Raw genomic sequence first — 26,694 nt, forward strand, 5'->3', positions numbered from 1 at the left:
CTAGTTGCTATTGAACGAAAAAGAGAAATTGTATTCATTCCTCTTATCCACACACTTGGATAGAAACCTTTGCAATGCCTTTAATCAACTCAATTCGATATTCATTTATACATATACATTTATTTTTTTATAATTCAATTCAGTGAATAGTTAAACCAGCAAAATGTAACGTTTTATATAATAAATATTGTTGAAAATACTTAAGAATCTAGTCTTGAATCCGAATCAGCATCTGAGTCATCCTGGTTAGAATCGCTGGTAATATTATCAATCGTTTCATCATTATCAATTGGAACTGTATCTGCCTCGCCTTTCTTGGCCTTTGTACGGCGACACGTAGACTTTCGTAGCTTCTTACTGGACGACCTTGCTTTCGAGTAACGGAAAAGACGATTCTTGCAGAATGACTCCAATTTTATATTCGTATACGTTGGGTCACCAACGCTCACCATCGTGAGAAGCAGTTGCAGAACATTGGCAAATTCACGAAATCCTCGTTTTGACTTGTTTCCTCTGTTAATACCAGTCCAAGTAAAACCATTCCAGAATATTCGTGTAAATAGACAGTCAACAATCAAGTAGCATGCAGAGTCACCCTTTCCGTAGTAAGCAGCCGGTGGAATAATTTTTGTGAAATATTTGATCTGAAACGTGGATCGGAATTTTAGATTTAGAGTTCAAACGATAGCGATATAAAATATAATTAAATTTGGTTTCACTAAAAAATTTCGCCCTGGGGAGAAATTTTGGTGTTTACCCCATTTTTTCTCCTTAGGGGGAAAAATAGCATAGTAAAATTATAGAGCAAAATTCTACACTATAATCAGTATAGATTTATTATATAATACTTACGTAATCATTGAATACTTGCTTACTAGCCAACATCTTGTTGAAATTAATCAAGTCCTCTTCGTCGTTTATAAGTATATGCTCCTCAGCTGCCGTTCCTTCTTGTGCTGCAGACTGATCTCTTCTGTCCATATCAAGGCTTGATTTCCGTCGTGTACTCACCAGCCCCATTCCAAAAATACCCATATTGATGGGATTATAGAGGATTTTGCGTAATCGGAAGTCGCCATCTTCAATTTCAAAACGACACCAAACATCGATTTCCGTCGTGTACTCCTCAACCGCATTCCGAAAATACCCATATTGAAGGGGTTGTTGACGATTTTACGTAACCGGAAGTCGCCATCTTGAATTTCAAAACGACACCAAACATCGATTTCCGTCGTGTACTCATCAACCCCATTCCAAAAATACCCATATTGATGGGATTATAGAGGATTTTACGTAACCGGAAGTCGCCATCTTTAATTTCAAAACGACACCAAACTTCGATTTCCGTCGTGTACTCATCAACCGCATTCCAAAAATACCCATATTGATGGGATTATAGAGGATTTAGCGTAACCGGAAGTCGCCATCTTGAATTTCAAAACGACACCAAACATCGATTTCCGTCGTGTACTCATCAACCCCATTCCAAAAATACCCATATTGATGGGATTATAGAGGATTTTACGTAACCGGAAGTCGCCATCTTCAATTTCAAAACGACACCAAACTTCGATTTCCGTCGTCTACTCATCAACCGCATTCCAAAAATACCCATATTGATGGGATTATAAAGGATTTAGCGTAACCGGAAGTCGCCATCTTGAATTTCAAAACGACACCAAACATCGATTTCCGTCGTGTACTCATCAACCGCATTCCAAAAATACCCATATTGATGGGATTATAGAGGATTTTGCGTAACCGGAAGTCGCCATCTTGAATTTCAAAACGACACCAAACATCGATTTCCGTCGTGTACTCATCAACCCCATTCCAAAAATACCCATATTGATGGGATTATAGAGGATTTTACGTAACCGGAAGTCGCCATCTTCAATTTCAAAACGACACCAAACTTCGATTTCCGTCGTCTACTCATCAACCGCATTCCAAAAATACCCATATTGATGGGATTATAAAGGATTTAGCGTAACCGGAAGTCGCCATCTTGAATTTCAAAACGACACCAAACATCGATTTCCGTCGTGTACTCATCAACCGCATTCCAAAAATACCCATATTGATGGGATTATAAAGGATTTAGCGTAACCGGAAGTCGCCATCTTGAATTTCAAAACGACACCAAACATCGATTTCCGTCGTGTACTCATCAACCGCATTCCAAAAATACCCATATTGATGGGATTATAGAGGATTTTGCGTAACCGGAAGTCGCCATCTTGAATTTCAAAACGACACCAAACATCGATTTCCGTCGTGTACTCATCAACCCCATTCCAAAAATACCCATATTGATGGGATTATAGAGGATTTTACGTAACCGGAAGTCGCCATCTTCAATTTCAAAACGACACCAAACTTCGATTTCCGTCGTCTACTCATCAACCGCATTCCAAAAATACCCATATTGATGGGATTATAAAGGATTTAGCGTAACCGGAAGTCGCCATCTTGAATTTCAAAACGACACCAAACATCGATTTCCGTCGTGTACTCATCAACCGCATTCCAAAAATACCCATATTGATGGGATTATAGAGGATTTTGCGTAACCGGAAGTCGCCATCTTGAATTTCAAAACGACACCAAACATCGATTTCCGTCGTGTACTCATCAACCGCATTCCAAAAATACCCATATTGATGGGATTATAGAGGATTTAGCGTAACCGGAAGTCGCCATCTTGAATTTCAAAACGACACCAAACATCGATTTCCGTCGTGTACTCATCAACCCCATTCCAAAAATACCCATATTGATGGGATTATAGAGGATTTTACGTAACCGGAAGTCGCCATCTTCAATTTCAAAACGACACTAAACTTCGATTTCCGTCGTCTACTCATCAACCGCATTCCAAAAATACCCATATTGATGGGATTATAAAGGATTTAGCGTAACCGGAAGTCGCCATCTTGAATTTCAAAACGACACCAAACATCGATTTCCGTCGTGTACTCATCAACCGCATTCCAAAAATACCCATATTGATGGGATTATAGAGGATTTTGCGTAATCGGAAGTCGCCATCTTCAATTTCAAAACGACACCAAACATCGATTTCCGTCGTGTACTCCTCAACCGCATTCCGAAAATACCCATATTGAAGGGGTTGTTGACGATTTTACGTAACCGGAAGTCGCCATCTTGAATTTCAAAACGACACCAAACATCGATTTCCGTCGTGTACTCATCAACCCCATTCCAAAAATACCCATATTGATGGGATTATAGAGGATTTTACGTAACCGGAAGTCGCCATCTTCAATTTCAAAACGACACCAAACTTCGATTTCCGTCGTGTACTCATCAACCCCATTCCAAAAATACCCATATTGATGGGATTATAGAAGATTTAGCGTAACCAGAAGTCGCCATCTTGAATTTAAAAACGACACCAAACATCGATTTCCGTCGTGTACTCATCAACCCCATTCCAAAAATACCCATATTGATGGGATTATAGAGGATTTTACGTAACCGGAAGTCGCCATCTTTAATTTCAAAACGACACCAAACTTCGATTTCCGTCGTGTACTCATCAACCGCATTCCAAAAATACCCATATTGATGGGATTATAGAGGATTTAGCGTAACCGGAAGTCGCCATCTTGAATTTCAAAACGACACCAAACATCGATTTCCGTCGTGTACTCATCAACCCCATTCCAAAAATACCCATATTGATGGGATTATAGAGGATTTTACGTAACCGGAAGTCGCCATCTTGAATTTCAAAACGACACCAAACATCGATTTCCGTCGTGTACTCATCAACCGCATTCCAAAAATACCCATATTGATGGGATTATAAAGGATTTAGCGTAACCGGAAGTCGCCATCTTGAATTTCAAAACGACACCAAACATCGATTTCCGTCGTGTACTCATCAACCGCATTCCAAAAATACCCATATTGATGGGATTATAGAGGATTTAGCGTAACCGGAAGTCGCCATCTTGAATTTCAAAACGACACCAAACATCGATTTCCGTCGTGTACTCATCAACCCCATTCCAAAAATACCCATATTGATGGGATTATAGAGGATTTTACGTAACCGGAAGTCGCCATCTTCAATTTCAAAACGACACCAAACTTCGATTTCCGTCGTCTACTCATCAACCGCATTCCAAAAATACCCATATTGATGGGATTATAAAGGATTTAGCGTAACCGGAAGTCGCCATCTTGAATTTCAAAACGACACCAAACATCGATTTCCGTCGTGTACTCATCAACCGCATTCCAAAAATACCCATATTGATGGGATTATAGAGGATTTTGCGTAACCGGAAGTCGCCATCTTGAATTTCAAAACGACACCAAACATCGATTTCCGTCGTGTACTCATCAACCGCATTCCAAAAATACCCATATTGATGGGATTATAGAGGATTTAGCGTAACCGGAAGTCGCCATCTTGAATTTCAAAACGACACCAAACATCGATTTCCGTCGTGTACTCATCAACCCCATTCCAAAAATACCCATATTGATGGGATTATAGAGGATTTTACGTAACCGGAAGTCGCCATCTTCAATTTCAAAACGACACCAAACTTCGATTTCCGTCGTCTACTCATCAACCGCATTCCAAAAATACCCATATTGATGGGATTATAAAGGATTTAGCGTAACCGGAAGTCGCCATCTTGAATTTCAAAACGACACCAAACATCGATTTCCGTCGTGTACTCATCAACCGCATTCCAAAAATACCCATATTGATGGGATTATAGAGGATTTTGCGTAATCGGAAGTCGCCATCTTCAATTTCAAAACGACACCAAACATCGATTTCCGTCGTGTACTCCTCAACCGCATTCCGAAAATACCCATATTGAAGGGGTTGTTGACGATTTTACGTAACCGGAAGTCGCCATCTTGAATTTCAAAACGACACCAAACATCGATTTCCGTCGTGTACTCATCAACCCCATTCCAAAAATACCCATATTGATGGGATTATAGAGGATTTTACGTAACCGGAAGTCGCCATCTTCAATTTCAAAACGACACCAAACTTCGATTTCCGTCGTGTACTCATCAACCCCATTCCAAAAATACCCATATTGATGGGATTATAGAAGATTTAGCGTAACCAGAAGTCGCCATCTTGAATTTAAAAACGACACCAAACATCGATTTCCGTCGTGTACTCATCAACCCCATTCCAAAAATACCCATATTGATGGGATTATAGAGGATTTTACGTAACCGGAAGTCGCCATCTTTAATTTCAAAACGACACCAAACTTCGATTTCCGTCGTGTACTCATCAACCGCATTCCAAAAATACCCATATTGATGGGATTATAGAGGATTTAGCGTAACCGGAAGTCGCCATCTTGAATTTCAAAACGACACCAAACATCGATTTCCGTCGTGTACTCATCAACCCCATTCCAAAAATACCCATATTGATGGGATTATAGAGGATTTTACGTAACCGGAAGTCGCCATCTTCAATTTCAAAACGACACCAAACTTCGATTTCCGTCGTCTACTCATCAACCGCATTCCAAAAATACCCATATTGATGGGATTATAAAGGATTTAGCGTAACCGGAAGTCGCCATCTTGAATTTCAAAACGACACCAAACATCGATTTCCGTCGTGTACTCATCAACCGCATTCCAAAAATACCCATATTGATGGGATTATAGAGGATTTTGCGTAACCGGAAGTCGCCATCTTGAATTTCAAAACGACACCAAACATCGATTTCCGTCGTGTACTCATCAACCGCATTCCAAAAATACCCATATTGATGGGATTATAGAGGATTTAGCGTAACCGGAAGTCGCCATCTTGAATTTCAAAACGACACCAAACATCGATTTCCGTCGTGTACTCATCAACCCCATTCCAAAAATACCCATATTGATGGGATTATAGAGGATTTTACGTAACCGGAAGTCGCCATCTTCAATTTCAAAACGACACCAAACTTCGATTTCCGTCGTCTACTCATCAACCGCATTCCAAAAATACCCATATTGATGGGATTATAAAGGATTTAGCGTAACCGGAAGTCGCCATCTTGAATTTCAAAACGACACCAAACATCGATTTCCGTCGTGTACTCATCAACCGCATTCCAAAAATACCCATATTGATGGGATTATAGAGGATTTTGCGTAACCGGAAGTCGCCATCTTGAATTTCAAAACGACACCAAACATCGATTTCCGTCGTGTACTCATCAACCCCATTCCAAAAATACCCATATTGATGGGATTATAGAGGATTTTACGTAACCGGAAGTCGCCATCTTCAATTTCAAAACGACACCAAACTTCGATTTCCGTCGTGTACTCATCAACCCCATTCCAAAAATACCCATATTGATGGGATTATAGAAGATTTAGCGTAACCAGAAGTCGCCATCTTGAATTTAAAAACGACACCAAACATCGATTTCCGTCGTGTACTCATCAACCCCATTCCAAAAATACCCATATTGATGGGATTATAGAGGATTTTACGTAACCGGAAGTCGCCATCTTTAATTTCAAAACGACACCAAACTTCGATTTCCGTCGTGTACTCATCAACCGCATTCCAAAAATACCCATATTGATGGGATTATAGAGGATTTAGCGTAACCGGAAGTCGCCATCTTGAATTTCAAAACGACACCAAACATCGATTTCCGTCGTGTACTCATCAACCCCATTCCAAAAATACCCATATTGATGGGATTATAGAGGATTTTACGTAACCGGAAGTCGCCATCTTCAATTTCAAAACGACACCAAACTTCGATTTCCGTCGTGTACTCATCAACCCCATTCCAAAAATACCCATATTGATGGGATTATAGAAGATTTAGCGTAACCAGAAGTCGCCATCTTGAATTTAAAAACGACACCAAACATCGATTTCCGTCGTGTACTCATCAACCCCATTCCAAAAATACCCATATTGATGGGATTATAGAGGATTTTACGTAACCGGAAGTCGCCATCTTTAATTTCAAAACGACACCAAACTTCGATTTCCGTCGTGTACTCATCAACCGCATTCCAAAAATACCCATATTGATGGGATTATAGAGGATTTAGCGTAACCGGAAGTCGCCATCTTGAATTTCAAAACGACACCAAACATCGATTTCCGTCGTGTACTCATCAACCCCATTCCAAAAATACCCATATTGATGGGATTATAGAGGATTTTACGTAACCGGAAGTCGCCATCTTCAATTTCAAAACGACACCAAACTTCGATTTCCGTCGTCTACTCATCAACCGCATTCCAAAAATACCCATATTGATGGGATTATAAAGGATTTAGCGTAACCGGAAGTCGCCATCTTGAATTTCAAAACGACACCAAACATCGATTTCCGTCGTGTACTCATCAACCGCATTCCAAAAATACCCATATTGATGGGATTATAGAGGATTTTGCGTAACCGGAAGTCGCCATCTTGAATTTCAAAACGACACCAAACATCGATTTCCGTCGTGTACTCATCAACCGCATTCCAAAAATACCCATATTGATGGGATTATAGAGGATTTTACGTAACCGGAAGTCGCCATCTTCAATTTCAAAACGACACCAAACTTCGATTTCCGTCGTGTACTCATCAACCCCATTCCAAAAATACCCATATTGATGGGATTATAGAAGATTTAGCGTAACCAGAAGTCGCCATCTTGAATTTAAAAACGACACCAAACATCGATTTCCGTCGTGTACTCATCAACCCCATTCCAAAAATACCCATATTGATGGGATTATAGAGGATTTTACGTAACCGGAAGTCGCCATCTTTAATTTCAAAACGACACCAAACTTCGATTTCCGTCGTGTACTCATCAACCGCATTCCAAAAATACCCATATTGATGGGATTATAGAGGATTTAGCGTAACCGGAAGTCGCCATCTTGAATTTCAAAACGACACCAAACATCGATTTCCGTCGTGTACTCATCAACCGCATTCCAAAAATACCCATATTGATGGGATTATAGAGGATTTAGCGTAACCGGAAGTCGCCATCTTGAATTTCAAAACGACACCAAACATCGATTTCCGTCGTGTACTCATCAACCCCATTCCAAAAATACCCATATTGATGGGATTATAGAGGATTTTACGTAACCGGAAGTCGCCATCTTCAATTTCAAAACGACACCAAACTTCGATTTCCGTCGTGTACTCATCAACCCCATTCCAAAAATACCCATATTGATGGGATTATAGAAGATTTAGCGTAACCAGAAGTCGCCATCTTGAATTTAAAAACGACACCAAACATCGATTTCCGTCGTGTACTCATCAACCCCATTCCAAAAATACCCATATTGATGGGATTATAGAGGATTTTACGTAACCGGAAGTCGCCATCTTTAATTTCAAAACGACACCAAACTTCGATTTCCGTCGTGTACTCATCAACCGCATTCCAAAAATACCCATATTGATGGGATTATAGAGGATTTAGCGTAACCGGAAGTCGCCATCTTGAATTTCAAAACGACACCAAACATCGATTTCCGTCGTGTACTCATCAACCCCATTCCAAAAATACCCATATTGATGGGATTATAGAGGATTTTACGTAACCGGAAGTCGCCATCTTCAATTTCAAAACGACACCAAACTTCGATTTCCGTCGTCTACTCATCAACCGCATTCCAAAAATACCCATATTGATGGGATTATAAAGGATTTAGCGTAACCGGAAGTCGCCATCTTGAATTTCAAAACGACACCAAACATCGATTTCCGTCGTGTACTCATCAACCGCATTCCAAAAATACCCATATTGATGGGATTATAGAGGATTTTGCGTAACCGGAAGTCGCCATCTTGAATTTCAAAACGACACCAAACATCGATTTCCGTCGTGTACTCATCAACCGCATTCCAAAAATACCCATATTGATGGGATTATAGAGGATTTAGCGTAACCGGAAGTCGCCATCTTGAATTTCAAAACGACACCAAACATCGATTTCCGTCGTGTACTCATCAACCCCATTCCAAAAATACCCATATTGATGGGATTATAGAGGATTTTACGTAACCGGAAGTCGCCATCTTCAATTTCAAAACGACACCAAACTTCGATTTCCGTCGTCTACTCATCAACCGCATTCCAAAAATACCCATATTGATGGGATTATAGAGGATTTAGCGTAACCGGAAGTCGCCATCTTGAATTTCAAAACGACACCAAACATCGATTTCCGTCAACCCCATTCCAAAAATATTCATATTAATAGGATTGTTGGCGATTTTGCGTAACTGGAAGTCGCCATCTTGAATTTGAAAATGGCGGTAAACATCTATTTTCCTTCTCTTTTCGTCATCCATTGTACATACATCTCATTCTATAATAAAATTCCATCATTATGAGAATCATATCTACATCAGATGCTCAAAAATAGTATCTTATAACATCGCTCATCTATCTATCACTGAGCCATACATTTACAACTCATCTACTGATGGCACGACAAGCGATGCGTGTGCGATGTATTAATTCTATCCCTCTATGATCGTTATTTTCTATCGTTCAGTGATGGGCGGGAAGTCCATCAGTAAGTGAGCCTCACTTTAGGGTTGAAGGAATCAGTCGATTATATCTGCTCTTGGAGCTGATCGAAATCGGAAAACGAGCCTCAGTATTGATTTTTTGCCACCCTTGATTGCGAGCCGTGGCAAGTTTCTCTCCAAGCAATCTTCCACCACTTGCCGAACCGATGTATTGACTGTGGTAATAATACTTTTACTCATTTGAGCCATTTCATTCCTCATTAGAGTCATTTCATTTTTCAAAGTGGCCACTGTAGCTTCCAATGAACACACTAGATTGCCTGAAATTTTTAAATGCAGAAGCGATATTAGTTTAGAGATGGGAAAACACTGAAAATATCCATACCCGATTCTCCAGCTACTCCAGGCTTTTCTGTCGATGGATTTATGTAAATGATGTTATCATCAGACACGAAAACAGACTGAATTTGCTGCATACCCTCTGGAACTTCTAAAATGGCTGACGTACACTCGTTTGCTGAAAATATTACGGTAATAACTTGTTAATAAACGTACTCTAACCAGCGTATATCAGATTATTTGTAAATAAGGTCGTTAACTGTTAATTTTTTATTCATTCACGCATACCAACACTGAAAGGGTATTTCTAGACCTTTTATTCAAAACGACATATCTACAATGAGTGAATCTCTTTGTTCATTTTCTCTTCTGTTAATAATTCGGTCGCTTTAACAACTCTTTGCATAATATGCTAATCAAAACCACCGTCTTAAAATAAGTGAAAAGTGCCGTAAACAGTGTCGCCGTAAACATCGAAATAGAAAGTAAACAAAGAAAGTCACTCATTGTAGATATGCCGTTTTGAATAAAAGCACTAGATTTCTTCAATAAATAGTAGAAAATATTTGCGTTGATATATGTAAATAGAACGTACAGTAAAAAGTATACAAACGCAGAACAGATATTACAACGCACGCTGTTATGATTCTTACTTGTAGGATGTGCTTCCAGTTTTGATTTCGGTAGATATTGCGTTTGGCGCGGTGAAACGACAGAACTGCTTGGATTCGGAGGAGTTCCAGAATCAAAATTTTGCAATGGGATTTGAATCATCGGTAGGATTCTAACAGCTTGTGATACAGTCTCAGTTTGTCCATTGGTCTCGTCGGCTTTATCCTGTAGCGGTGCATCTTCGATTTGTTTTTCATCAATCTGAACACGGTGCCACTGAACCTGTTTTTGTTGTGCCAGAGGGACGGAACCAATTTGCCCTGATATTTCCGACATTTCTACAAACATTGAAATTTATTAAATATCTAACGAATGATTGGTATGAATAAGACCTGCAGCTTACCTTGAATAATCTTATTATAATCTTTGAAGAGACTCGCATCAGTAGCTTTACCCTTACGATGCTTCAACAAATTTCGTTTGTTTTCGATGTCGGACACTTCTTGCTTTAGTAGATCTTCTGCGGCAGCTTCTGCCGCTTGCAGGCTTTTATATTTTCTACCCACTATAACTGGGATTTTCTTTGTAGCACCGTGGTATTCAATCCCTTCCATTCTCAGTTTGTCCAGCTTTTCGTTGGAAGGAAGTTTCGGCCACATTAAAAATCCGCCACGAACCCAGGAAACCGGTACAGCAAGAACACGTAGCTGTTGCTTTTCAAAAAATTGTGCAACAGTAAACATCTGTGAATAAATTAAAATCTTTAGCAAATTTTGTATTCTTTACATATATTTTAAGCTTACCTTTATAGATTTACTGAAATTTTAGATTTTCATGAAATTTGAAGCAACAATTATTGAGGCCTTTTGTTTGGTTTGGCTTCTTTGACATATGAATGCAGGGTTGCCATTGAGCCAGATATATCTGCACAGATAAACTTTTTTAATTTCATTAGACAAAAAGGAAAAAAATCCTTTCATTACGTCAGCTTTTTAAATAATATAATTTCTAACGCACAATTTATCAAATACACGAGTTAATTCAATTTAAATCGTGCCTTATCGAGAGAATATATTGATTTTATCAAATTTTGTGAGGGTATATTGGTAAAACCACCTTAAGATACCACACGCACGAATGATTATTGATTACAAATTCAAAATTTATTTAACCAGGTTATGAAATACCCAATTTCGCCAGATAATTTAATCTTGATTTAGCAAAATTCTTCCTAAAAAGAACTGGTAGCCCTGCTTTGATGTGAATATGTAGGAAATGTGCCTGCCTGTATAAGATTTCAAATTAACTCGCAATATGAGATATTTTCCTCACATAAAGTTGCAAATTGTATCACGAATGACATTTGCGAGTAATTTTCGGTTATGCGAAATAATTTGGTTAAATACACGATGAAAGAAGAATGCAATAGCCAAAAATCGGCATTTCTGATAACTAGGAGATATATCAGAGAAGAGAGTGCCGCTTGACGACTAAGAAGTTCAAGGTACGAGTCTGGATGGAAAACTAAATATTTCGTATATATGAGGAATAAATTCAAAAGTAAGGTGTGTGTAGCTTCTCCACGGTAATGACAAAAAACCACTATATATACGCGAACGGAGGTCTTAGTGGAATGTATGTAACATAGTGAAAAAAACTACGCCAGGAATAGCAATACGAAATGAACTAATTTAGTTTTTTTTTCGTTTTTAGCATTAAAAAAATACGGTTGAAGTCGCATATAATAACAAAAAAAATCGAAATTATAACTGACGAACATCGCATACATTGCTAAAGTAAATCTTTTATAATATTCTTTTGTACCGCAAATAGTAGGTTTTGAAGTCGCATAGAGTATTTGAATTACTCGACATGTAGTACATAATTCGCATAAAATAATTTTTTACATCTCCATCTTTTACATGCCTCCACTTTTGCACGCATATAGCGCATTTGAAGCACCTTGTGCGATTTAATGTTCACGCATTAATGTACGCACAATGCGATCATAGATTGTGATATAAGTGTAAAATGGTTGTCTGGGTCATGTAAGGGACCCTATTGTGCGGGTGCGATTGATGATTTGATTCAATGTGGTACAAATAGTTGTGGCAGATCAACAAACGGGCCCATAAGATCGGATGCAAATAATCGATGTTTCAAGACAAAAAGATCGATTTTGAAAAAAACCATGCAGAAGACAATAAAAATTGCAGCATTCGAATTAACAGTGTAATTGTATTCCATTTCACTTCGGTTATGTTCCAGACATTACCTACCCATCTTTTTATTCTTGATTTTTTTATTAATTGGTCCAAGTATATGTATATGAGTACTGAGATGTTCATCTTATCACATCGGGTGTTGCCGAGATCGCAGGTGAAGATTGCGTGGATTATCTCGAAGGGCTCAAGAATTTGTATGTTAACGTGTTTGTTGCGTGTATTTGGCTTCTTGTGTATAAGTTCAATTTTGTAAACGTGTGACTATTCGCGTATTCACGTGTCTTCTTGGATGATCGTGCTGACCGTGAATCTCATACTAAATTTTTAGTGCTTCAGATCCTAGGAATGAGTGGAGAGACCTAGATTGATGGGACCTAGGGTAAAGGCTTCCGAACGTGATCGATTCATGATCGCGCGAACACGGACGACACTAGGTTCGCGTGTGAGACCGCGTTTGTAAATGTATAGGTGCTAAGACGTTCACCTTATCACCGGGGTATTAACACGTTTGCGAGATCGCGGGTGTAGGTTGCTTGGATGATCGCGAGGGCTCAAACGTTTGTATGCAAACGTGATTTTGTAACTGTGTGGCTAGTCACATATTTGCAAGAACCGTGCGAACCGTGAGTCTAATATTTAATTTTCAGTGTACGGTTCAGATTCTAGCAGAGAGTGGGTTTCCCCATATCGCTAGGGTTCCCGGTCATGTCGCCATGGAACATGTTGTCTAATAGGTATGAGCGTATTTTCTCGATTCGTCCAACTGATGGTATTGGCCTAAGCTTCCAGGATAGACTTCACTTTATCACTGAGATGTAATCATATTTGCGAGATCGCGGGCGTAGGTGTGCGTGGGTGATCGCGAAGAGCTCAAGCGTTTGTATGTTAACGTATTTTATCGCGTGTGCTAGCGTGTATGTGACTTCACGTGGTATACATTTGATTTTTTAACCGTGGTACCATTCACAGTTCCCTTGTATAAACTAGAGTTCCCGGTCATGTCGCCATGGAACGTGTTATCTGGTGGATATGGGCGTCTTTTTTTCTTACTGGTCCAGCCGAACGCGTGTGTGGAATGGAAGTATAGGACTTGAAAAGAAAAGATAGAAGACAATAGATGAGAGATGTAATAGATTAGACGGGTACAAGATACAACTTAAATTATGACCATCACATGACAAAACGCTACTTATACTTGAATAGCCAACCACCATACACACTTTATCATTTATATATTTTTTTGATTGATTGTTAGCTGGTAAAGGGACAAGTGTGTACAGCAGATTTCATATAAAAAGAATCGTAACTGATTCGTAAAATTAAGCGTTCTAGATCACAATCCTCAATGCGGTAGCTGCAATATCAGCTTACAAATGGTATTGGATCACAAAGTTATCACAATTTTCCTCCTTTATTCGGTGAAAAACAATAGATAAAAGTTGATTCCATTAACAATTTAGAGGCTATATATAAAGTTTTAATCCCAAAACAACAACCTAGCTAATGATCATGGTTGATTTGCATAGGAATTTCGTATGTCATCAGAGACATCTGTTGACTTTTTGGCTTCAATAAGCACTTGATGCTAGAATTGTTGTCTGTTTTTGTCACAAGATACCACAACTCGATCTATCGAGAAATGGGCGCTTGTCATAATCGTGTTTCGCTGTATCCCAGTAACCCAGCAGAATATCAAAATTCTGAAAACTCCACTTTGTAGTGATTTTAAAATTCAGTAACAAGCATATCTAACTCAGTTCACCCGAAAATGGCGTTTGTCATAAGATAGCACAACAGTGACGACTTTTCATAGTCGGACACCCCATTTGTATTATTTGTGTCATCGCAGTTCATCTGATTGTCGTATTAGATAATAAATAGGTCCACTGATAGAATATATTCGTAAATCGCCAGGAATTTGTTTCGTACAGACAATTTTCATAAAATATACGAATTTTTTCGTACATATGATGAATCGTTCGTAGTTCTATTGAAACATTTTTATTTTTTAATACGAATTTTTCGTGAATACCACGAAACGACTTTCGTTGGCTTATTACGAAACAGCTTCATTCGGCAAACGAATTGTTCGCTGCTATATACGAACATCTTTGTAATATTTACGAGTACTATTCGTCATATCGTCAACGTCAAAAAAGCTTCAATAAAAGTAGAATTCGTCAACAATTCATCACGACGGTCTCAGTCTGACTATTTAGTAGCCGTATCCGTGCCCGCCGGTTTCAGGAAGATTTTCTGAACCTCTTTCGTTTCCAGTTGATCCAGAATCCGGAGCTGTACGGATTCAGCTGAGCCATCGCGAACTGCTCGTTGGTTTTGTATGAATTAGATTTAGTTTTTCTCTACCGGAGCAATCAGTGCTTTGAACTTGATGGCACTGATTTTGACCAGCTGATTGCAGGTAATCGAAATGATCAACTGTTCGTCACAATCGAACACTAGATGACCACCGCTGGAACTGAGCGCATACACCATCGGGTGGTTGTTTGATTCGTTCAAACATTCGCACTGGTTCTTCTGGATGAAGGTGTTCAAGTCCAACATTCCATGACCGTAATCTTCTCCAGATTCATACAGGCTGGTGACGTAATGTTTCTGTATTTTGGCTTCAAGTCCATTAATGTCTGCACCCTGCATCCTGTCAATCTTTGTTCTGGCTCGGTAGAAAATAAACATTGGCATGGTCGACATGCCCTGGGACGGCGCCGTTTCGGTACATCTGTCGACGTCCACCTTGAGAAACACAGCCTTTGGATATTTCGTCGGAAGCTGATCGAACAAATGCGATATGTTTCGGCACGATCCGGCACCAAGCTGCGGTAAAATCCACAACGACCAATTTTCCTCCTGCTGCGGCTAGTTCGGTTTGGCAGTGAGCTTCATCGGTGATTGCTTTAACAGCCATGCTGTATGGTTTCTTGCACTGCTATCGGTTAGATAAAGATTCTAGTTACAGGACCACTATTTTACACGGATAAATTAACTACTTAATTAACTTTTAACGTTATGCACTTTACTCCTCACAAAATTTAACTAATCGAGAATGACGAGAGATGAACGATGAAAGATGATTACGAAAACTTCTCTTAGATGAACGAAATGAATTCTTGTTCGTAATATACACAAATGTTTATTAAAATAAGCAAAACATTTCGTTTCATTCACGAAAAATAATGTCGTTTTCAACGACAACATTCGTGCAATGTACACTAAATAAGTAAAATTTACGAAAACTTTCGTTCATCAAGCTGCCATTTTTTCACACCACAGTAAAATAGATTTTTTTAAATAAAAAAAAATCGAAGTTGTCAAACATCGATCCCAAAAGATCGACTGAAAACAATAAGAGGCTAACAAATACGAAAACTTTTCTAAAATAAACGAAATGAATTCGTGCGACCAACGAAGTCGTTCGTAATATACACAAACATTTATTGAAACAAACGAATCATTTCGTTTCATTCATGCCATGTACACTAGATAAGTAAAATTTACTAAAACTTGTGTTCATCAAGCGTCCATTTCATCACACCACAATCTTTCTAGTCCTCAATACAGGTGAGCAGGTTGAAATAAAATCGATTTTGCTAGATCGATTCGTTTAGTTAGTTAAAAAAATTGTTGTCGTGAGACATCGATCCTAAAATATCGATTGCAAAAATAATGAATACGAAAACTTTCCTAAGATGAACGAAATAAATTCGTGTGAGTAATGAAATCGTTCGTATTATACACAAACGCTTATTAAAATAAACGAAACATTTCGTTTCATTCACGAAATTTAGTGTCGTTATCAACGATTACATTCGTGCAGTGTACATTAAACGTGTAAAATTTACGAAATCCTTCGTTCACCAAGCGGCCATTCTTTTTCATGAAATGAACGAAACCTACTAGTTACAATGCACGAAAGTACTTCGTTGCAGAAAACAACGAATGAATTCGTGCATTTCATGATAGATTTCATTATATTTACAAAGTTATATTATCAGTGTCTGTTCTAGCAATCTATCGTGATTCTTTCTGTTTCACGGAATCGTACGCGATGTTGAAATACACATGCAGAGGATCAGTCCCCTAGTTGTTAAACTACGGATCGTTTCTCAAATAACTTCCGATCTCAATTGGTCTTCTCGAAAGCAAACGAGTACTTAAACTTATGGAAGACATACTTCGTCGAGAAGTATGTCACCTTTCCAGAGCCTATTTAGCTAGTCCAGATTCTTGTTTTCAGTTTATACCGATCACTTTTTCTATTATCCCTTCAATTTAGTCCGACACTTCTGATTTTCGGAAGGGCAACACAGCCCCGTAATTTTCAACGTCATTAACATTATTTGCCTGTGTCGTTCTGAACATGTTCGGAACCGGTTACGTTGCACAATATTGCACTAATCTTGCCATCACAATTCAGTCCTTCGAAGGTCATTAATGAGACTGTATTCGTCCATTTCTACAAATTCAGAACATTTCTCCGTGTGACCTCAGAGACCTGTCCGTTACTTCTATTACTCCTAAAGCACCACCCCTCCAAATTCTGGCGATACTTGTCTGGTTTTCATCCTATGATCACCGACATGCAGTTATCCATGTGGGAGAAGTCGCGATCACTTCACAGCGAAGTCTGAAGTCTCTCGGAGACATTATAGACGACAAGCTGACCTTCGGCAGCCATGTCGACTATACGTGCAAGAGAGCGTCGACTGCTGTTGCGGCTCTATCGAGAATGATGTCCAACAGCTCAAAGGTGTGCGCCAGTAGACGTAGGTTACTGGCAGGCGTTGCCGTATCTATCCTCAGGTACGGCGGCCCGTCATGGTCAAGAGCACTGAGGGTAACCAGTTACCTACAGAAACCGGAGAGCACCTACCGCGTGATGTGCCCCAGAGTGATATCTGCCTACCGCACGGTATCACACGATGCATCCTGCGTGATAGCGAGCATGATGCCAGTCGGGCTGGTTATTCGGGAAGATGAGGAGTGCTTTGAGCTACGTGGAAATAGGGGAGCCCGCGAGCGCACCAGGGTGACCTCGGTCGCCAGATGGCAGCGTGAGTGGGACAACTCTTCGAAAGGTAGGTGGACCCACCGGCTGATACCTAACATATCGAGCTGGGTGGGAAGACCCCATGGGGAAGTTCACTTCCACCTGACACAATTCCTGTCAGGCCATGGCTGTTTCCGACAGTACCTCCACAGGTTCGGGCACGCGGAGGTCCCAGCCTGCCCAGGTGTAGACGAAACTGCCGAACATATACTGTTCGTATGTCATCGGTTCGACGTCGAAAGAAGAGCAATGCTTGACGTCTGTGGCTGGGACACAACCCCGGATACCCTTATTCAGCGGATGTGTCAAACGGTGGAGAAGTGGAACGCAGTCTCGGCTGCTACCATCCAGGTTGCCAGTAGGCTACAGGTAATCTGGCGAACCGAGCAACAGACGACGGGCACGGCTAACTAGTGATTGGTTAGCTGGAGCGAAAAAGGCCAAGCGCAAAAAAGGGAGTGAATGGTCTGTTCATGCCGAGGCAGGTTTGGCGCAGCGAATGGCAACCGCGTAAGGGGTAAACCCAGCCACCCCGAAGCAAGACAGAAGAGTGAGTGTATAGGCGTATAAGTGGACTGCCTCATGCCAAGACGGGAGGGTCGTAGCGTAGTATGTTGGAACTTAGCTATCGATGCCTCATGGCGTGGCAGAGGAGTGAAAGGGTGAGCATCCAAGTCAGTCTCACACGGCATGTTAAGGGTGAGCACAAAAAACAACCTCACATGGTATGGTAGAGGCTAGCACAAAAGTCAACCTCATGTGGGAGTGTTTGAGAGTGAATCAAAGTGCGATTGAGAGAGCACCCAAGTAAGCCTCATACAGGACGTATGAACGCGTGAGTGAGAGTGAATGAGTACATTTAGTACAGCCATCCCCCCAGAAGTAATACCGAGAGGTAGTTCCTGGGAGGAATGATGGCGGAGCCCAATGGAGTTTAGTCGGTATTAATGGCTGGTCACCATTCGAGTCCGACACGCCCTCAGTGCACCCCGTGTGGTAGATTGGACCCTACCAATAGCACGTGTACTGGGCTAGGACATAAAGGTCCTCTCCATTGTAAAAAAAAAACATACACACACACATACAGACTTTTTCCTATCTCGACGAACTGAGTCGAATGGGATATGACACTCGGCCCTCCGGGCCGGGATTAGGTTGACGTTTTTCAGAGTGATTGCATAACCTTTCTATATGAGAAAGGCAAAAAACGATGTTAGTTAGATGAATCGGGTAAGATTAACGTGACATCAGGTCAACCCCTACCCCCCTTTACGTAGCATGACATGACCCTCTACACCCCCTGTCGTCACACATCATCACAAAATACAAAACTCCCCCTCCCCAATATAATCCTACGTCATTTACTGATGATCCCTAGTCCGCTTTCTCTCGGTTTATCGTTTTCGTTCATGATATCCTCGCTGTTAATGTTGTATGGGCTTTCACGATTACCTGGTTTGAGTTGTTTACGATCGCTTATCCGTGTTCTTTGTTATTTATTTTATTATCGGTGGTGCTAGCAGTTGATTGGGAAGTAGTAGGCGCATCACAATGATCGTTTACGTTGTGCGTAGGTTCTGTTGTTCCAATATTCGTTGGTACCTGAGCTGCAACTCCGGTGGTTTGTGATTTAGTTGATGCTGATGAAGGGCTGTGTGATGGGTATGCTTGTAGTTGATATTGCTTCGTTAGAGGTTTGTGTACATGGTTTCTCGTAGTGTGTCTTCTTGTGCAACAACGTGGGGCACGCAGGGGTCTGTCCTTCATACATGCACAGCGTGATTTGAGATTTGGTCACACGGTTTGCTTTGAATTGAAAGTTCAGATATGAAGGAATAGGTTCCGTTACTCGCATTCTCACGAAACAAACACCGTTGGAAATACCGAGAAAAAATTTCTCCAGGTTTCAAACCTAAAGGATTTCACCGTTACGTATTCTGACATGATAGTTGTAATAAATTTATTAGTAGTACCCAGGTGTTGATCGTGCAGACGCATATAAATCTTATCATTGTCAATATAAACGGGTATTTTGGCCCGATCATTATCATGCTCAACGACATTTTGCATGTTGTCTTTCATAGCGTAGCTTTCCGTTATGGCCAAAGCTATAAACGTTATTAGAAACGAGTGTGGTGGGCTTGTATAACGACGACTTTCGTTAGTCTAAACTGCATTTGCAAATTTGCTGTTGAATTTTGCTGTTGAGTTTCAAACATCTTGAAGTGAATAATCGATATCGCACCGATGAAAGTAACGGTGCTTTGTTGTTCACACTGGCTTGGGACGAATTTTATTATTCGATTGCTTTGATATAGACAGCAGACTTTGGGTAGAAACGTTCGTTTGATTCACTGCACTGTTAATAAGCAGAGCGACTGATTAGGTACTGGCATCGACCCTGTAGTAATTCCATTATGCCCAGCTCGAGAGAACGCTCACTGAAATTATTCAAGTAGATGCAGAAGCACCAAAACGCCAATGTGTCTTTTCAGATGTACCAAAGAGAATTTTTCTGGTCCCGGATTGAGAGATGACGTAAGTCGAGAAGAAGCGCAGGTAACCAATGAAACAATAAAAAAAACCATCGGAAGGTATAATTTGGAGATTCGACTGTAATCAGTTTTGTTTGTCGCATTCCGATTGAGGATGAGTATACGTTGCAGTTATGATTGCGGTCGGTCGTAACTGCGATCTGGATCATAGTGAAAAGCGAAGACTGAATAAATAGAAATATATTAGCCTTACAGGAGAAAAACCAGGCCAAATCAAGCATTTTTCTCGGCTTCCCAGGACACCAGGACAGTCAATGCAAAACCAGGACGTGTTCTGGGAAGCTAGGACGTATGGTCACCCTACCTTGCTGGACTTTCGCACCTCGCAACGATCACTACGCTTTATTGGCCTACTAAAACCTAAACTTCACCGAACGACATCTGTGCTCAACGAACGGAAAACAACGGGCATTCGAATTTTCTCCGCAGTCGAACCGCTGCTTAGTTTTGGTGAACGACCGTATAAATTCGCACAGAAAGTATCACAGTCCTCAATTTTATAATTTTGTCAGATGGCTAATCAAACTAAATAAATAAATGAATAAATAAATAAACAAATAATCAGGATTTGGAGGTCGCAAAATAAGAAGTTCTTTTAGGGCAATGATGCTACTGTTTTGTCCGACACTGTATGTATTCAGTGTGCAATCGAAACGAGGCGGACGTGAAATTTGTTTAGATCTTGCAAACACCGATGGCAGCAGCTTGGGTGCTGATATGGAATTGACACAGTAGAGATTAAAGTGGTAGACATTTGGGAAATGGGTGAAGCTTCAAGATAGTATGAACCTTCAAAATCCATCTTGATTGATTATGCTTTGAATTCTTGCGTCTTTTTGAAAAACAACCTTTCTTCATGAGAAAGGTGAACGTAGGAGAGCGACAACCAGTTTTAGTCAAGGCAACGTAGATGAAAAGATCAATACTCTTTTTCTCATAATAAAAGCTGAATTTTGCAAGCGTGTAGAGTAGCCATGCAAAGCGCGGTTGCTAAGTGAATGAAACCGTAGGAGGCTATGCACCGTAAATATTAAACACTTGAAAGTAATTTTTTTTTTAAATTCCGATAGTGTCATTTAATCCCAATTTTCATATTATTTGGATAATTATTGCCCTTCTCCGTTTACTTCATAACCTTGTCGAGACAATTTATCCACGACAGCGTCTGAACTCTGTTCAATTGTGAAATATGAAATATGTGTATGAAAATTATAGAGACGTATCTCGCGGTATCGCAAAAGCTATAAAATAGCTGAATTCCGATTTGACCGAGCATTCGAATTTGGCCAGGAAAAAATGCGACACAAATCTTCAGTAAAAGAAAGAAACGCTTCATAAAATTTAAATTATTATTCAAATCAGGTCTAATTCCAAAATTCGAACGAGAATGTAATTCTATTTATGACTACTGTTGCACTTTAAAATGAAACTCGTTCCAATATCGCGCAGCATTTATTCACGATTGCACTCAATTCAACTCACAATAATCGCCTTAAATATAAACTATTTTCCATACAGTTCCACACAATCAACAATGAGTGGTAATTAGAACCTTTCCGTCCATCGGAACCCCACCGGCCCCCTGTTTGACCATTGCAATCAGGAGACTAATTATCAATTTTGCTCAATAGCCGCAATAAATTTTCTCGGCACCATTGTTCTAGTCATGATGTACGGAGCAGTTGCAATAGATGGAAATACACCCTCCGCCCCCGACACACATACTCATACTCAAACGCGCGAATTCCAATCGACCCGGGTCGCGGTAGTAAATCACACAACACGCCGCTCACAGTTCCAGCTGGTACCAATCGATCCGGGGTGACTCGTCCCGGGCGTTCCGCGCGGCCACCACGGACAACGTGACCAATATGGAAACGATGCTACCCGAATGACTGTCAGTTTACATCACATAACTAGGAGCGACGGCGGCGGTGTACGTGGAAGTGCAATAGAATTTATGTTTCACCCTCTCCTCCTCCTAACATTCATTGCATTGTAACGTTTATTGGTAAGCATAATCATTTGCAGTGTGTGTGCGTGTGATAGGAGCGGTTGTAGGATCACCTTTCCGTGGTAGGGCAGAACGCTACCGTCAGTTAGAGCGTAGTAGGCTAGATACGTTCATATAGCGGGCGTCGCTGCGAGTATTCAAAGCCAATCACGAGAATTTGAGGAAATCAGTTGAATAAGGTTAGCACAAAGGTGTCCAGTACCCGAAAATCGGTTAGGGCTCACCTCGAATACGGGCATTGTTCCTCGACCTTTGAACATTTGATTGATAATGAACCCGTATTATTTTCTGTGAATTGCGAAGAAAGATTTTCGTTTGGTAAAATCGTTCATTGGGATTGAACCCAATACCACTGAAGTGGTAAGCAGTTCCGTTTAGTTTCCACTGGGAAAATGTAGAAATTGGGAACAACTGAAATACCGATAAAAGGAAACTAGTGATGTGGGCATTGCGGAGAAACATTCAGGGCTGACTAGATTGAAATTGTTATACTAACATAACGACAGCAGAATAAATTTCTATTCTTCCAGTGCAGCACGTGTGTATCTAAGATAAAACTTTCCATTGAACAAATCTTGATACAATTATGTATCAAACCAAATAGCATAGGTGAATCGGGAAACAACTTTCCTCGTTAGCATTGACAAAAGAAAAAAGTTGGTGTAATTGATTTTTGATTAGACTTTGTCGCTTATCAGCCCGCTGGAATTAGGAACACGTTTCGAGAATGAATAGACAAATCAAGTTAAGTTTGATTGATAGAACAGTTACAAACCACCAAGCGTTTCCTTGAAGACTCAATTTTGTTGTAGACGCATGATTATTTACTCGAAGCGAAATCTAATTGATAATGAAATAGAACTATTTCCTTCTCCTGAACTCCAACACGATTGATTCAATTAGTAAAGAATGTCACTGAAAGTTACACACAGGAACAATCCTCCGGGAACATTTTTCACTAACATATCCCAACTAAAAACAAACACGTACGGCCAGGTCAGATGATTGAGCAGAAAGGAATTTAATGTCGAGCAATCAGAAACATACCGAGTTCATTGTTTCTGTCGGTATATAGATTTTGCAGTGCAGAGTGCAAGTCCCGTTGCGAATATATTTCCAACTAGTACAACACAAATAGCCAAAATGATCAAATCACCGAGCGACTATGTATTTGCATACCACTCGACGAGTTTTGCATTCAACGGAGCCCACACACAAAGGAATACCGACGTGTTTTGGTGTTGTCGATTTGGCATTCCCGTTGCGAAACGGAAGGCAACTACTACTGGATGGGGTGGGATGGGATCAAACGTACATCAAGGAGGTGAATTTATTGCTGATATTTCAATATAGTGAAAGCGATCACTAGCAAAACTTTAGAATTAAGGAATATTGGTTTGCGAATGTACTACATCACCCTGAAATCATCCATGCACCTCTCGATCGCCTAAACTTTCATCTCTACTGAGATGAAAATATCGGTTCACTGTACTAGTGTATACACCTCATAGACAGTTGTTGTGAAAGCCGTAGTCATCGCCGTCTGAAGATGGTTCAGCTTTGATTGGATTGATACACACTGACCGAATGCCATGCAAGTTTTCTTGAGTTTGAAATCGATGTGAGTTGAGCAATTGAGTTTTGAGTCAAGAATTACCCCAATGTACTTAACTTCATCTGCGATAATAAGAAAGTCAAAGAACTGCAACGCACGATCTCCGGCTGTGATCCTTCGTTGCGTGAAAAGCACCATTGATGTTTTATTTGGATTTAATGATAGTCCAACATGAACACACCATTGCTCACCAACACATAAGTCTTGTTGCATCAAATCAAAAAGTGTGTTAAGGCAGATACTGGTGATCATTATATATAATAATCGGCGAAACCACCTTTCGGAAACCCAATCTCATTAAATTTCCTCAACAAGCCATCGGCGACAAGGTTTCATAAAAGTGGTGACAGCACTCCACCTTGAGGACATCCGCAGGCACTTAGTTTTCCTATCTCTACTTATCAAAACGATGAGCATAGATGTTGGTTGCTGAGCATTGCGTGTAAGCAGTTGGTGATATATGACCTCGTTCTGCTTCCAAAATGGATTCGAAAGACACGTTCTCAAAAGAACTTCCAATGTCAAGAAAAACTCCTAAGCTTGATTGATTTTGCAAATAAGCTTTTTCAATGTTGTAGAAAGCATTGTCTAACTTCACCCCTGATAGGCATGTTGCATTGCATGCAGTGGGTGCTCACCCAATCTAACATCCCGAATGTAGTGGTTGATTAAACGTTCCACTGATTTGAGAAGGTCAGACTGGTCGGTCTAAAGCTCTTTGTCTCGCCATAAGTGACGTGGATACTTTTAGAAATGAATTTTGATGTATCCTTTAGCAAGACTACAAGTAGGAACTTTGTTCAAAAGATGCTTGAAATGTTCATGTCCTTTCCGAGGAAGAACTGGAATGACTCCATCTTTCCCGGAGACTTAAACTTTCAATCGCTGATTTGATCCAAGCAAATAGCCAAGAGCCAGAACTACTTGATTACTGGTACTCAGGAGTAGTCATCAGTGATGGCTCCGTACAGCCTGAAAAAGTGTGTGTCGAAAAGACGGTTGAGTACTACATCTACGTCAAACGAGTATTCACCAGCAGTTCTAATGGAACGGATATGAAAGTCTTTCGAGTTCGATCTACTAGTCTCATTGAGAATCGAGTAATATCAGAGGATTGAAAGACATTTCTGTTAGCTTCATGAGCCCAGTCTAATGACTCCGAATCGTCTCTGCGTCTGAGTTTTCAGGCTCTTCCGCATAACTGTTTGAGTCTAGCAAGTTTGGGATTCCACCAAGGAGCTCTTCTAGAGGCAAGCAGAACTTAAAGCCTCTTAGTGTGGTGCTATGAATAAGTTTTTTTTTATCGACTACTTCATCCAATTCACATGGAGCTATTCATTCCCTGAATAATACCCTTGAAAACTAGCTGTCAAGCCTCCTTCGTAGAGGTCTCAGTTCGTGGGTTTGGGATTACGATATGTGACGATATAGCGAGACGTTTACATGATCTAAGATGATGTATTTATGACAACTTTAGCTCATTCGTAATACTGTTGGAGCAGATAGTTACATCTAACAACTGTTCTCTGACCGATCATTCCCATGTTGGAGAATTTTTGCATTCAGTTTATGCAGATTCGTGCTGCTTAAGTATTCTATCACTTCAGGGCCTCTGGAATTAACCCATTCATGCCCATGTTGTTTGTGGACAACAACGTTTTTGAGCACCTATAACTTTTGATTGAGGCAAGATTTGCTCACAAAACAAGTAAGGCTAATAAATGTGACTATTGGCTTTCATTTGAGCATTAACAGTTATAAGGATCAGCTCTAGAACTGAAGTTATTGCAATTAGTCTGATTGAACTCCAATGGAGCAGTGCTGCCAGGGACCGTTTACGTTTACGACGGAAAATGATTTTTTTGTGAAACATTCTGAGTTCTCAAAAACCTAATCAATATGGGTGTTTTTTGAACGGGTTTTACGAATAGATACCAGGGATCGATCTTTGGAACCATTCTGACAGGAAGGCGACTTCCGGTGTAGCGTTTTACATTTACATAATGAAAACCCACCTGGTCGTGTTTTTACCGCTGGGTCGCACCGTATATACTAGATTGTTACGACCAAAATTTGGGGGGGGGGTGTAACGGGGTTATACATTAGCTTCCTCCCCCTTTGGTTTCTACCTGATTTATCTGAAGCTTTGGTAAAACAAATGGGCTGCCTGAAACTCACTCAATTGCAGTGAATGCGATCAGTGCATTAGCAGTGCGTAATATTCGCACCAGTTTTTCACATACACAGATTGTGGTTATGATGAAGAATGATGTTCAAAATGCCGTTGATGGTTGTTAAAATGAATAAATTTCCTTTTACCTTTGAATCTTGATGATTTTAATTCATATTTCTCCATTTTTGGTAAATTTTCTTATGGTGCCGACAACCGACGAAATTGTTAATAATTTTTTTCATGTTGACAGAATAAATTAAAATTCCCCTACTGCAGTAAAAATCAAACTTTCAGACAATCTAACACAAAACAATGTTATTCCCAGTAACTCATTTGGTTTCAAACAACATACGTCAGCTATCATCTGTTTAAATACATTAGCTTCGAGAATTCACCAAGCCAAAAAGGGAAGGGAACATAATCATAGCCACATTTATCAACCTCAGCAAAGCTTTTGATAACGTAAATATAGACATTCTACTGTAAGTATTAGTTGAAGAGAAAATCCCATATGAATTAACAAACTGGAAAATTATATTAACTCTCCATGA

At 40.1% G+C, this 26,694-nt stretch overlaps 2 protein-coding genes across 2 annotated transcripts; both read right to left on the reverse strand.

Annotated features, from left to right (window-relative positions):
- Window positions 1–200: 200 nt before the first annotated feature.
- On the reverse strand, window positions 201–9,740 carry LOC131681150 (uncharacterized; the record flags this gene model as incomplete). Its single annotated transcript, XM_058961863.1, has 3 exons — window positions 201–644; window positions 853–1,006; window positions 9,709–9,740. Coding segments are annotated over 3 exons (630 nt in total), but the record flags the coding sequence as incomplete, so codon positions are not given.
- A 696-nt stretch (window positions 9,741–10,436) lies between these two features.
- Window positions 10,437–11,872, reverse strand: LOC131682241 (uncharacterized; the record flags this gene model as incomplete). Its single annotated transcript, XM_058963597.1, has 3 exons — window positions 11,297–11,872; window positions 10,897–11,236; window positions 10,437–10,831 (listed from the first exon to the last, which is right to left on the reverse strand). Coding segments are annotated over exons 2-3 (735 nt in total), but the record flags the coding sequence as incomplete, so codon positions are not given.
- Between the last annotated feature and the right edge of the window lie 14,822 nt (window positions 11,873–26,694).

Source organism: Topomyia yanbarensis, chromosome 2 (genome assembly GCF_030247195.1).
Source record: "Topomyia yanbarensis strain Yona2022 chromosome 2, ASM3024719v1, whole genome shotgun sequence".
Taxonomy (NCBI): domain Eukaryota; kingdom Metazoa; phylum Arthropoda; class Insecta; order Diptera; family Culicidae; genus Topomyia; species Topomyia yanbarensis.